At 34.4% G+C, this 15,075-nt stretch overlaps 1 protein-coding gene across 1 annotated transcript; it reads right to left on the bottom strand.

The window, feature by feature from the left end:
• Positions 1-801: 801 nt before the first annotated feature.
• On the bottom strand, positions 802-13,454 carry LOC109108751 (adenosine receptor A2b-like). Its single transcript, XM_042730418.1, has 5 exons — positions 12,905-13,454; positions 9,610-10,578; positions 1,291-1,436; positions 1,153-1,224; positions 802-938 (listed from the first exon to the last, which is right to left on the bottom strand). The coding sequence occupies exons 1-5, from the start codon at positions 13,237-13,239 to the stop codon at positions 802-804; spliced, it is 1,659 nt and encodes a 552-aa protein (XP_042586352.1). The 5' UTR covers positions 13,240-13,454.
• Positions 13,455-15,075: the final 1,621 nt, after the last annotated feature.

Below are 15,075 nucleotides of genomic sequence, written 5' to 3'. Positions count from 1 at the left end.
TGCTTCTAATTTATAGCAATAGTTTGGACAGGAGCCTTTTCTATTCTAACATGACAATGCCTCTGTGTATAAGGCAAGGTTCAAAAATAAGTGATTGATTTCAGCCAGTGATAAAGAATGATAAAGTCAGGTCCTAATCCCAGCTGATCACCCCTGATGTGACTTTAAATGCTGACCATGAGCCAAAAACTCATCACCAAACACCAACGACTTGTACATACACTATATGGACAAAAGTATTGGGACATCCCCTTCTTTGGAACAAAAAAAGGCACTTCCAAAACTGTGGCAACAAGATGGAAACATAATTAATGTATTTAAAAATTGTATTTCCATCTCTGTTGCAACAGTTTTGAAAGATACCCATATGTACAAGCCATTGGTGTTTAGTGATGAGTTTTCGACTCTTCATATCAAGTCACACCAGAGATATTCAGCTGGGATTAGGACTTGGCTTCTTCCACACTGACTCAACATTGACATTTCTTTTTGAACCTTGCCTTATACACACAGAGGCATTGTCATGTTTAAATAGAAAAGGTTCCTGTCCAAACTCTTGCTATAAAATTAGAAGCACACAATTCCCTAGAATATCATTATGCTTAAACATTAAGATTTGTACTCATGGAATTTACCAAAGTAGTCAAACCTGTCCATTAGAAGGGGGTGTCCCAATACCTTTGGCTATATAAAATGTAATTCATTTCTCCAGTCTTCAAGTCCTACAGGAGTCATACAATGAATTCTATAAATAAAATATTAACAATATGTTAAAGAACACAGGGAAAGAGAAGGGACTCTTCAGCTCTGAGGTGTTGTGATGGCTTTCTTAAAGGTGATAGCAGCTTTGATGCGGTTTTGACTTACTCCTCCTCTTTTTGATGCCCCACCCCTTTTGTCCCTCTCCTTTGAAGGATTTGACAGTTTTCTCACAATCTCTAAATTTAGCAGAAAAACAGATTAGATTAAATAGAGAACCTACTATGTAATATCCATAACAAAAATGCTATATTTCTGCTAGTGAACATGTCAGTTTAATTTTTATTAGATTTGTGGGAAATTCCTTTTAAAGAACAATGAGTGTTTTTCTTGATATCAAATTCTTCCTTTTTAATAAATTATAGGTGAACAAATGAGAACTAGAAGCATTGCCTGCTAGCTCAGGGAAACTTGTCCCAAAGTCAAACACTGCAGTATACTTTGGACCTTCACTGCATTCACCTCCTGCACAAGGGAACATACAAAGCTGTTTTTACTGATTTACCATAGTTGTTGTGGTATCTGCTGTACTTGAAGTAGGTGAGGGCAAACTCATGTGATGCATGTAATGGAATATAGCTCTCTCTCCTTTAGCAAACTGCTGACGAGGTCGGTGCTCTGTGCTCTCTCTGCCAAGTTCACCAGGTCTCCCATCCTGTCCATCAAGTCCACAGTCTCTACAGAGAACAGTTCTTTTATTTAGATCACCTTCACTGAGTCTGTTCAGCTTCAAATTAACAGCTTGTAGCTTAGCAAGTGTGTTTCTGATTTTAAGTGTTACTTGGAGTTGAACAACCCCCAGACCCTAAGAATAAAACTTCACTGTGTTTTTTTTAAAAAAGAATTCAGCTTTGCCATCACAGGAATACATTTTTAAATATCTTGCTATTTCACAATATTACTGTTAAATGCAGCCTTGGTGAGCATAAGAAACTTCCCTCAAAAGCACTCAAAATTGTATAGTTTGTATGTATGGTAATATGAAATATATATATATATATATATATATATATATATATATAATATATATATATATATATATATATACAGTACAGGTCCAAAAGTATGGAAACATTACTATTTTTAATGTTTTTGAAAGAAGTTTCTTCTGCTCATCAATCCTGCATTTATTTTATCAAAAATACAGAGAAAAAATGTAATATTGTGATATATTATTACAATTTAAAATAATTGTTTTTAAATTTATTATACTTTAAATTATCATTTATTTCTGTGATGCAAAGCTGAATTTTTTAGGATCATTATCACATGATCCTTTAGAAATCATTCTAATATGATGATTCATTATCAAAGTTGGAAACAGTTCTGCTGCTTAATATTTTTTCAGAACATGTGATACTTTTTTTAGGATACTTTGATGAATAAAAAGTAAAAAAAAAAAGAAAAAAAAAAAAAAAAAAAGAAGCTATGTTTTTAAAAATATAAATATTTTGTAATAACAATAGCCATTACACTACTGGTTAGTAATTTGGGGTCAGTAATTTTTTTTTCTTTCTTTTTTTTAAATAAAATCAATACTTTATTCAGCAAGGATGTTGTTAAATTGATAAAAAGTGATAGTAAAGAAAAATATATTATTAGAATATATATTATTAGAATTTTTTTTTATTTTGAATAAATGCAGTTCTTTTAAACCTTTTATTCATCAAATATATTAGACAGCAGAACTGTTTCCAACACTCATAATAAATCAGAATATTAGAATGATTTCTAAATGATCATGTGATAGACTGGATGTTACATGTGACACTGAAGGCTGGAGTAATGATGCTGAAAATTCAGCTATGCATCACAGGAATAAATTATTTTTTTCAAAGTATATTCAAATAGAAAACTATTATTTTAAGTTGTAATAATATTTCACAATATTACTGTTTTTTTATGTATTTTTTATCAAACAAATGCAGGCTTGATGAGCAGAAGAAACTTCTTTCAAAAACATTAAAAATAGTAATGTTTCCAAACTTTTGGTCTGTACTGTATATATATATAAATTATCCTGTACTTACCACCAAATATCACAGTAATGAACAACTCAGTCTTAAGATGTGTTTACTGTCTCAGCAGCATGCAGTAATAAATGTGTCTGTTCACACAGTAGGAAAATAAAAGGTAGTTAAATGTTGTTGACGACAACCATACCTAGAGACAAAGCCCCAGTTTAAGAGGAATTCTATACAGTTCTACAGGACTGAATGAAATTGGCAGACTAGACTCAATGTATTTAGAATATCATCCTGCTGTGCCACCACTGAACTATGGATGAACTCCCCTCCTGGCCTAGAATCTGCATTACATAAACAGCAGCATATTGCCAGGCTACATTTTTCACTCACTACTCACTGTTTTTTTTTCTGTCTCTCTCTCTGTAACCCCTTTGAAAAGAGAAGAGAGAAAGAACTCTTTTTTTAATGAAGCAGACCAGTCTGATTTGTCTCCATGGAGTTAGTAAACAGACAGACAGGTTCTTTGATACTTGAAGTACTTATCCGGGACATCTATAGTTGAGTGGGGAACAGATCTATAGTCTTTTTCCCATGACTTTAAACGCAACAGTAAGAGAACAGCACAAGTCCGTCCCAGTTGTGGCTATTTTAGTACTAACTTGGGAAAAAACCATGTGCCATAAGAAATGAGTCTTGAATGACTAAGAGGTAAGCAAACTTCATTCATTTAAATGTCTGATGAAGTTTTGTCCCTGCACTTTAAACCACATGAATCGAAGGTTCATTTTGGAAGTAAATTATAAAGATAATGTAATATATATATATATATATATATATATATACTATATATATATATATATTATATATATATATATATATTAGTATGTATGTATATATGTATATATATATATATATGTATATATATATATGATATAGATGTATATATATATATATATATGTATATATATATATATATATATATATGTATATATGGATATATATATATATAATATATATATATATATATATATATATGTGTGTGTGTGTGTGTGTATATACGGGGGAATATATTAGACTCATACATCGAAGCCATGCCTAGCATCCCATACATCTCCATATACATATACATATATATATATAAGGATACTCTGCTATATGCGTATACAGACATATATAGTATATATATAGCTCTTTCATATATATTATCAACGGTAATACATACATTATATACATACAATATATACATATACTTTTATAAATAAATTGCTTATACATTTATAATAAAAATTATATTTTATAATGTAATAACAAATAACTATTTTTTTCTATTACATAAATGCTGTTATTTTGAACTTTCCATTCATTAAAAAACAAATGTATCAAGTTTCTACAAAAATATTAGGCTGCACAAATATGATAATCAAAAATATTTCTTAAGCAGCAAATCAGCATATTAGAATGATTTGTGAAAGATCATGTGACACTGAAGACTGGAGTAACTGCTGCTGAAAATTCAGCTCTGCCATCACAAGAATAAAGCACATTTTAAAATATATTCAAATAGAAAACTGTTACTTAAAACTGTTATTATATTTCACAATATTTCCATTTAAATGTATTTTGATCAAATGAAGAAAAAAACATAAAAAACTACTTTTAAACAAATGCATGATAAAAACACCCAGTTGTATCATAAAATATATTAGTTTACATTGATTTTTTTCCCACCACACTTTTACAATTAATTAAAATTATAATTAAAATATATTTTAAGTCATCTTGATTGGGAGCTGAGGAGCTCTAGTGGGCCCCAGGCCCTCTGGTTGAGAACCGCTGTTTTAAAGCACCATTGCTGATACACAATCTTGTAAATCTTGCCAGAATAACAGGCGATGAGACAGAGACAGCAACTCCATGACAACACAGGCTTGAGCAGTCAGAACCTCAAATGTGTGTAAACATCATCAGCTTCAACATCAGGTCTTTTCCACAAATGTAGATGTGACATGAAGCCCTCTACAACCTTTATGTCAAAGATTAGACCAATCAGCCTGTTTGCTTAGCTCAATAAAACCTAGATGTCTGCCAAGGGTTACCTGTTTTATAAATATAGGGGAGACTTGATATACACTTGTCATCTTTTGACATATGAAACAAATATATAAGTGCGCTAATTAATAATACAATTTATATATATTTCATTAATAAGAACAGACTATAATATAAAATTAAATGAAAGAAGTGTGTTACAATTTACTATTTACTGAAAAATAAGTCATATTAACCCACTGTATCTTAAATAAAGGCATACCTCAAAATAGCCACTTTAATATTTTAATATCCAATGATGTTGCTTAAGTTTTTTTTTTTTTTTTTTTGTATAGGCCTATGTTTCAAATTCTTTTAGATGTCAGGCATCATATGCATTCAAAAAGCAAAAGTCTATTTCTATTTTTGCAGAAGACAACTGTTCTAGAGGTAACTACATTTTTTTAAAATATAATATTTATTATATTATTTAAATATATTTTTTCAAATACATAATCAACTGATGAGTCAAGAGCAGTCTTTAACCAAACTTTAATGAAATGTACAGAGAGCCACGCCTATATTAACATAGGTTGTTCATGTTAGCCTAATTTTTTATCAATAACCTAGAGATAAAATGTAAGTTTAAATTTGCAGTTATCTGAACTTTAGACAGAAGTCCGGGAAAGGTCCATGAGCCAGAACTCGAACTCGGGATGCCCGAAGTGCAATGACAGTATATGTCGGCGCACTGCCCATGGCTATCGGCGCTGACACAAATTGCTATTGTTGGTAAGATGATCCAAAAGCTCCGCTGGCACTGGCAGACATGGAGACCAGCCCAGGAGTCATAATCAGAGTTCATTAGGAAGATGGGTGTGTGAATACTGCATTTTTAGATGTGGAACACGGGTTCATTCAACATCCTTTTGTGTCAACACACAATGAGCTTTTGTTTGAAATAACTCGAGCAGGATTACTGTAAATGTTTGTGTGTGTGTAAAATTCTTTGAAGAGGAAAATCTGTTGGCTCAGGAGCTTTTCAGCAGTTTTTTATCATGTGTGATGTAAAATAGTAGTCTGTCTGCATACAATTTAATCTGAATCAGGTGTGTTTGAAGGAGGAAGATCTCTGTACCCAGATTTGTATATCTGTATATCATATGTGGAGCTCGATTCAGAAGAATGATAATGCTACCCTAAAATAGGCTACTCTAGAAATCTCTTGAGATGCACTAGTGCACCCTTCAACCTGGAATCTTTTGGGACTTTGGGAACGGTCTGGGAAAGATACAATGTTAGGATTCATAAGAGCCTTCAGCGTGCGATCAAGCATCTCCTGGGATGACCACTTAATGTCTCCATGTCTGGAGACTCCTTCTTTTGAAGGAAAATCACAAATCATTTTATAGCCTACACTTAAGCTATATCACACTTAAACCAAGTTGTTTACTGATAGTTTTTATATTTAATATCAAAGCAATATTATGAGCAATAGTATTTAATATATACAACCGTTCAGTAAACATTAAAGGGATTGTATTAATGATCATACATAATTTATTATTCTAAGTGAATGTAAATTCCTACAAATACCTTCTTAACATTTTTTGGTTTTTGGATGACAATTTAAGATATTTTGGATGAAAACCTGAAGGCTTGTGACTGTCCCATTGACTGCCAAGTAACTTACAATGTCAAGGTCCAAAAAAGTATGAAAAGCGTCGTCAGAATAGTCCATCTGCCATCAGTGGTTCAACCGTAACATCATGACGCAACGAGAATACTTTTTGTAAGCAAAGAAAACAAAAATAACAACTTTATTCAACAATTCCTTTGTCAACAATCATAGAGAACATGAGCTGAACGCAGGCAGCGTACGCTCTTCTGTGTCAGCCGCGCCACATGGATGCGCAGTTTTCTTTCAAATCAAAGTGTAAATTCATGTAAAAAACGTATCCTTGTGGTGCGGCAGACACAGAAGAGGCCTGCGCTTACGCTGCCTGCAGTTCAGTTGAATAAATCATGTTTCTCCAAAATTTGGCTTCATAAAGCTTACAGTTACCGTGATGGCGGGACTATTCTGACGAGTCTTCCACTTTTTGGAGACAAATTGTTGAATACAGTCAAGTCATTGGTTTGTTTTAACAAACTTTGTTTTATTACGTCATATCGCATAAAAAAGTATTCATCGTGGAGTCGCTTCATAGACATTACCCCACGGTTGAACCACTGATGGCAGATGGACTTAAAGTTCTGACGAGTACTTCCATACTTTTTGGACTGCTTGACACAAGGTGAAACAAAGATACCGTGGTGCAAAACCCACTCACGAAAAAAGAAAGCTGTTTTGTTTACAACTGTGATGACGAGTGCTTACCAGGATCAACTAAACACTGGATTTTCAAAAGTATGTGAAATATTTAAAGTTCGCGGCATAAAATCTTTAAAATATGTCCGAGAGTTTTACACACCGGTCTGTAATTGTGGCGACATTTCCACACCTCGAAACGTGATGATGAATAAAACGAACTGTGATTGGTTGTTTGACATGTCAGTCAAACGGCCTCATGGGCAGGCCTTGGCCAGTGAAAGCTGCCATGAATTCCTACGCAAGACTAGGGGTGGAGTAACCCTTTAAGTTTGAGTAGCTTACAGAATATTTTCCATTTCTTTGTCTGTTCTTTCTAAACATCATCAAAAATAGTTTCAAACACAGTCACAACATCGCTCGTCAGGTGTTTTGTCACAGAATGAATCAGTGTTTGTGAATGAATCACTTGAGTGAATGATTCATTGACTCACTCATAAAGAGTCACCTGTCGCCCCCATGACGTATCGATGTAACCTGTAGAAAAATCCCCACAATGCACAGAGTGACCAGAATTAACAGTTGCAACTAACAGTTCAACAAGGAAAAGTAGAGGACAGAAAGAAAGAAATAGTAGAGTTTATATAAAGATTTCTGTTCTAGCTGCTGGTATTCTCTCATGACAATACTTGTCTGGTGTGAGAAATTATGATTAGGACGCAATAGGATATTACAGTAACATAATTTATTACACAAACTCTGTTAACTATATTATCTTTACAGACCTCTTATAATCAGGGATCTGTATGTGATCAAACAGGTTATTTGACAACAGCACTTCATGTGCAGCTGAGTAATGGCAATTTATTGATGTGGTGGGGAAAATGTGTCCACGTTGCTGTTTCTGTGGCACAGTACTGATGATCTGATCTCATACAGATGTACGCTATTTATGAGGCAGAAAGAACTGGAACAAAACTCAAGCAATGGGTTGACATGAAATAACGTTTCATGAATTGTGCCAGAGCATTACAATATATTCTTGTTTCAAAAGAGTGATCTTTAATTTAGATAATCTTACCACAAATTCGAATAAAATAAGGCAGCAAAAATAGTTGTAGTTTAAACAAATGGTCAGTGAAATGAGGTGCTTAACCTTCAGGAAATGTTGATTGTCTTGTGCAATTTTCTGTTAATTTTATGAGATTTGCAAATTTTGCAACCCTTTTACTAACTTTGTCTTAAAACAGTTATTATGAAAAGTTGCAGTCAATAAGGCCAAAATAACAATTTTAAGTGAACAGGCATTCAATGTGTTTACAATTAGCTACTTTTATGCTAGGCTACATTTATATGAGATCTATAACTTATCTAATAGTTCTCAAAACGAAAAGCATGGGATGTGTGCCCTTAATGCAATAAAAACCAAAATAATGGGACTCAAAAATGCATCCTTTTTGTGGAAAGTACCTCATAGAAAACCACAGAGTCAAAGAGTAACACTGCTTAAAACTTTTCATAGAGCCTACAAAATATGCAGCCAAAATACATGGCATGAGTTGCAATGCTGCATGCATATGTTGGCTTTATGAAATCTTGCTGACTAACATTCAATTAACATGCTCGCCCAGTTCCCAGGTAGAAATCAACTAACAAATCAGTTGTCTGTGGGTATTCGTGCATGTAGAAGTTTGGGTTTATGTTTGTGTTGCAGTGCAGATGCTGAGTGATTGAAGAAAATAATCAGCAAGTGCTCCCAAGTCTCACTGCAAACCATTAAGAACTGTTTTGAAAATGCTTTTTAAATTCCTAAATTTGAATTAAAGAAGCACACAGAATTTAGAATTGTAATTAAAATTTGGATTTATGAAAGTAGAATTAAAATGTAAGTGCAGTTCAGACATCTTACACACACACTGCTCTAAATTTAATCAATAATGTTTACCTTATGGACCATGGTGGAAGAACATTTATCTCCAACCTAATATATAAACATACCATATAATCAACTGATTCAAATGTTTCAATATTTATTTTATAATGTTATGTTGCAAAATGTAATGGACATTTGACATGACTCAAATGCCCATTATAAATAAAATAGTTTTTAATTTCTTTGTTAATTGTTGAGGTTATTGAATTTAATTAGGAGAAATATATCTAAACTGTTTTACTGTTCTAATTTTGGGAATACTCAGATTAATTAATTAATTAATATATTTATTTTGTACTGAAAAAAATCCAATTCAACATCCTGTGACCAATTCCAACAGGATTTTTAGAATTCACAATTTTTACGACTGAAAAAAGAACTGATATTCATTTTTGATGCTCTTTAATATGTTTACATTATAATTACAGTCATTACAATATCAAACATATTCAGTTCTGAGCTGCTTCTGCCATGTCAAGTCCTTAAAAAAGCAGAAATACATACTTTGTATTTCATATTTTAGCCCATAATTTTTTTTTGAAGCAGATATATATTTTTAGTATATATTTTTGAGTGTGTTTTTTTTATTGTGAAATCTGTGTGTTTTAAACAGTGTGGTGTTTTTTGTTGGTGAGGTGATTTCAACATAAAGCAGCGAGGATGGATCCTTCCCATTCGTAATGTCAAGTACGGTATGCTTCTTGCATGCAACGCCTTCATTATTCCCAGTGAGCAGCGACTCTGGATGCCTCAGTCCCAGATGTCTGTGAGAATTAGTGAGTTCCATAGGCTGGTTATCTAATACAGAGTTTTCCGTCATAACAGGTCTGTGTGTGTGGCCAGGTTCAGCACTTTCACAGCTGCTGGTGGTGCTGCTCTGTTCGGTGTAGAGGTCTCGCACCAGGCCGTTGACTTTAATCCGGAGCGAATCTGCCACCCTCGTTCGGGTTGAGGTACGGGTGCTTCCGTTGCAAGAAAGAGGCTCTTGTCTACCCAAAATGTGATAGCGTACAATCTTCCGAAAAGTGTATCTGAATTCACGTATGCGGTAGGCGTAAATGAACGGGTTCACGACTGAGTTTGCGTGCGAGAGAATTATAGCAAGGTACATGACAAGAACCGGCGGCCGTTCACACTTCGGACAAAACAGAGTGAAACAGTTTATGATGTGCAGCGGCAACCAGCAAACTGCGAACAGGCCAACGATAATCGCCAGAGATTTTGCAGCGTGGACCTCTTTCTGCAGGGTGGAGCGGGACTTGAGCTCGTAGGGTACGGCTTTGGACTCAATGCATTTGAGTTGGTGGCGTGCGGCCATGAAGATCCGTAGGTAAATGGCCAGCATGAGGAGCAAAGGCAGCAGCACGCAGGCGAAGAAATTGAAGTAAACCATGTAGTCCATGACCACCACCTCCTCGAACAAACACTCCATCATACCGGGTGGACAGGTGCTGTTGAGGGCCTCTTCTGAGCGGGCTTTGTGCCAGCCTAACATTGGTGTTAGACCGATGATAACCGACAGAACCCAGCAGATGGCTATGATGCATCTGGCACGCTGCCCAGTTACTAGGCTGTTGTATCTGGAAGAGAGAGAGATAATCATGTTTTTCAAATTCCCCAGCCATAACTGTTTGTTCCAGTTTGTCTAGACTGCACATCTAAAAGGTCCAAAGTACTAACAAAAGTAAGCAAATGACAGCATGGCTAGAAACCTAGACATCTCTTTAAAAGTGCACTCACGTCATGCTGGAATTATGTAATTATGATTCCAATAAGTAATAATCTTTTGCATCTGTCAAACTGTATCTCATAATTTCTCACAGTTGCTGTCATTTAATGTAATTGTGACTAGCTGTTATAATTAACTTTTTATATCTCAAAACTGCGATTTTATTTCCTGTAATTGTGACTAGTTCTTATAAATGTGACCTTTTATATCTCAGAATTATGACTTTATACAACTTTATATATCTCACAATGTAACTATTTCTATATTTGGACTTTATTTTACCTACAGTAGTTGCCATTTTATTCATCATAATTGCGACTAGTTCTCACAATTGTCTTTATATCTTACAATTATAATTTTGTTTCTTGCAATTTTATTTGCAACTAGTTCTCACATTTCTGACTTTGTCTTACAATTACAATTTTTTCTCATAAATTGCGACAAGTTCTCACAATTCTGGCTTTGAATCTCCCAGTTAAGATTTTATATTTCACAATTGCATCTAGCTTTCATAATTGTGAATTGTGACTTTGCAAAATTGCGACATATCTCAATTGTGACTTCCTATCTCACAATGTAACATATGTATCTCATAATTCATAAATGTATCTCATAATTACATAAGTCGAAAACTGGGTTCCATTTACTTGACCATTGTGATGGCATATAAAAACAGCTTGTACACTAGTGGGTTTCTTTATTTCTTTCACAAATACTTTTTTATCATAGAAATTAATACTAATATAACTCAAAGTAAAATCTCGTAATTATGGTAATTTGGATACAACGTGAACATTAGAACAACCCTGATGCAACCACAGTGCTAATGATCCTAGCATTCATTCACAGTATTTCCAGCAAATTCTCCCACTGGAGCAAATTAGAAGAAAGAATGTGCTCAGAAATGTCAGTGTTTGGAACAGAAATCTATTTTGAGAGTCTCTTTTTGGGCCAGTGTGGGAGAACAGCTGAGTTCCTTGGCCTCTATTCGTCTCATTCTCCAGATGTGGAAGTTCAGTGAGCCACACAGAGAAAACATCCCCGTTCCCCCACCCAAAACCTGTTGACAGGACGGGGACGCACACGCAGTCTATCACACATCTCATTGAAACCAGCTGAACTGACCATTCCAAAACACAAGAGATACTATTATCCCAACATTACCTCAATCTCCATTAGCATGTTAGCTGCTCATTATGAAGTGTAAAGAGGTTATGGAACAAAACTGACATCTGATAAAAGACTTATGACTGACAAAAAAACAGAAGTGGATGCTTGCTTAGGAAATCAAAACATTCCAGAGTAAATCAGATTTATGAGAGTTTATGCTCAAAGACAGCCTCAAAATCAAGAGTTTAGGCCTTGCTATGTTCTTAAATCATTTTCACCCAAATGGCCAAGAATCTTGTTGGAAAGACAGTGTGTCCCATTACTGGGACATAAAGTGTTAAAAAAGGCAAGGTCTGTCCCGACAAATGGGAACAGTGCCATGTGTGGTTAATTCTTGAAAAGACCAACTTAAACCAGCATAAATCTCCAGGCTGGCTGGTTTCAAGGTCTGTCCCTCAATACTTGTTAAAAAAATAAATAAATAAATATTTAATTTGCTGTACTTAAGATAGTTTCTCAGCCTGGTCTTTGGGGTAATCACTTAAACCAGAATAAATCTCCATACTGGTCCAGGCTGGTTTTCTTGCTGAAATAAAATACATCTTAAGCCAGTCTAAGTTACTGTAATTTGCTGGTCTTAGCTGGTTTCCCAGCCTTGTTTTAGAGGAGTTTTGATCACTTTTCAACTGTAGGCCTGCTTAAGACCTGCTTAAACCAGTAAAATTAGATTTTAAGTGCGCACTTTCAGTGGGATTATGCTGGTCTAGCTGGTTTGAGGTTTCAAAAAATGCTGGTCAACCAGAAAGCAGAATGCTGGTTAAGCTAGTTAAGGAGTTTAGTGGGGAGTTCAGCATCCAAAACATAAGTTGAAAAGGCAAACAAGGTAGTCAAAACGATTTATCTTTAAGGCCAAAACTATTTAGAAGAGGTGAAGCATTATTCTACAAAATGTAACAATAAACATCTTCAACAAACATGCCTTTAAGATTAAGAGAAACAACCTCCCTGAAATATGATCAATGTACTGTACAAAGATCCATGTTCGGACAGCAACACCCTTCACTCACCTTAGCGGGATCTTGATAGCAATGTAGCGGTCAATGGCAATGGCTAGAAGACTAAATATGGAGCTCTGGGTCAGCACTAGGACGAAGCAGGCGATGAACAGACAACCGTAGAAATTGGCACAGAAACCAGTGCTAATCACGATGGAGAAGGGAATGGCCAGCACACCCACTGCGATGTCCGCCACGGCCAGCGAAACAACAAAGAAGTTGGTGATGCTCTGGAGGTTGCTGTTGAGGCCCACTGCCCAGCAGACCAACACGTTGCCCAGGACCGAGAGCAGGGCAATCAGCAGCTCCAGAATCACGTACGACACGTCAAAGACATTGTTCAGCATGGTGAGCTTGCTGGGCAGAAAGGATGATGCGTCGCCTCAATGTCCATAGCTGCAGCTCCACGCAACAGCCACCTCACGAGGCCTATGTCAGCCTTACCAGAAGACCAATAATCAAGTGTTACCTTGTTAAAAACGTTCCAGATTGCTGAATCGCCAATTAAAAATAAAAACTTGGTAAATATTTTATTTTAGTATCCACAGACATTTCTTTTCAGATTTTTTATAGAGATTTGGTATTAAATAAAATTAATGAAAATCCATTATGATCCCATGTCATGGCGTTAGATGTGATGGTCCAGTCTGCGTTCCATGTGTTGCTTGCCCGTCTTTCTATAACATTTAGTATTCCACTGCATTCCCTGGAGAAAAAAGAAAGGAAATGATGTTATCGACTGGGAAGCAAGCCTCTGAAGTGATGGACTGAATAAAAACAGATAAAGTAATAATTTTTGAATTTTACTCCAAAAATTAACACACAATTGATTTAATTACTAATTACAAAGAAATGGCAAGTGACACATTGAATTAAAAGCATTTTCTTGTAAAACATATTCCAAGATTCTGTTATTTACAACTTTGAAAATTCATTTTTTTAATGTGTACATGACTGAGAAATGCTTCATGCTCTAATCGTAAAGCATTTCATGATTGATGACAATAAGGTTGATGTTTAATCTGAGGAAAGAAAGAGATTAGTCAACCATTTTAAGTTACTGTTGACACTGACAACAATAAGGGGTTTTAAGTAAACAATACAGAGTGCACAGAAGCACAGCGTGTAACAGAACAGCAGAATATTGAGCTTTTCCAGACGCAAAGCCCTTTCTTGTAAACACAAATGGCAAGCTAATACTTAGAAAAACATATGAGAAAACAAAGGAAACTTGAAGTGGATATTCTTTATCTCAGACTTTACATTTACCAGACACACCAGTGATGGCCAGAAGCTCTTTCCTTTTGTTTTACTATTTATGGGAAGTCATTCTAAAGCCCTTAACTGGGAGTCTGAGCTATTTACCCTTGAGTGTTCCCACACAGCTGCAGAGATCCTCACCGAGGTTATCCACCTCTGGAAGACATGAGAAAACAGCTGTTCTGCCACTTTATTTATTTATTGCTTTTCTTAAACATTTATCTGGCCTTTACAAATCAAAATAATACAAGCCTTTTAATTATTAATTATTATTATTATTATAATTATTTTTAATTGCATTTTTAATTAGAATTTATATATTAAATATTGCTATTGTTAGACATTTACAGGTGGTAGGAGGGATGGGGGAAGCATAATGTCATTCTAGAGTGAATTCTATTGGCAAAAATATTGAGAAAAAAAATTTTAATTCTGGTGCACCCCTGCACACAAGATAAGTCATAAATGTTTTGTTTTTTTATGGAAGAGAAAGATTTTTATTTGATTTTATTATTATTATTATTATTATTATTATTATTATTATTATTATTATTATTATTATTATTATTATTATAAGGGATGCACTGAAATTAAAATTCTGGGCTGAAACCGAAAATCCTTTGTAATGATTATTTATTGTTTTATTAAATAATATAAAGTAATTTTGTAAGACTTTTAAAATTTAACTCAATTTTAATGATACTGAATTTAAAAAACACAAGCCAATAAAATAACCACACTTTTACTGAAAGTAACAATAAAACTGGACAGAATTTATATTAATATTGGTAACAATTTACAATAAGGTTCATTCATTAACATTAGTTAACTACTTTAGTTAACATGAACTAAGAATGAACAATAGTTCTTCAGCATTTAATAATCAAGATTCAAGATTTTTATTCGTCATATACACAATTATA

Source organism: Cyprinus carpio, chromosome B8, assembly GCF_018340385.1.
Source record: "Cyprinus carpio isolate SPL01 chromosome B8, ASM1834038v1, whole genome shotgun sequence".
Taxonomy (NCBI): Eukaryota; Metazoa; Chordata; class Actinopteri; order Cypriniformes; family Cyprinidae; genus Cyprinus; species Cyprinus carpio.
This window is presented reverse-complemented; position numbering and strand designations above follow the sequence as displayed.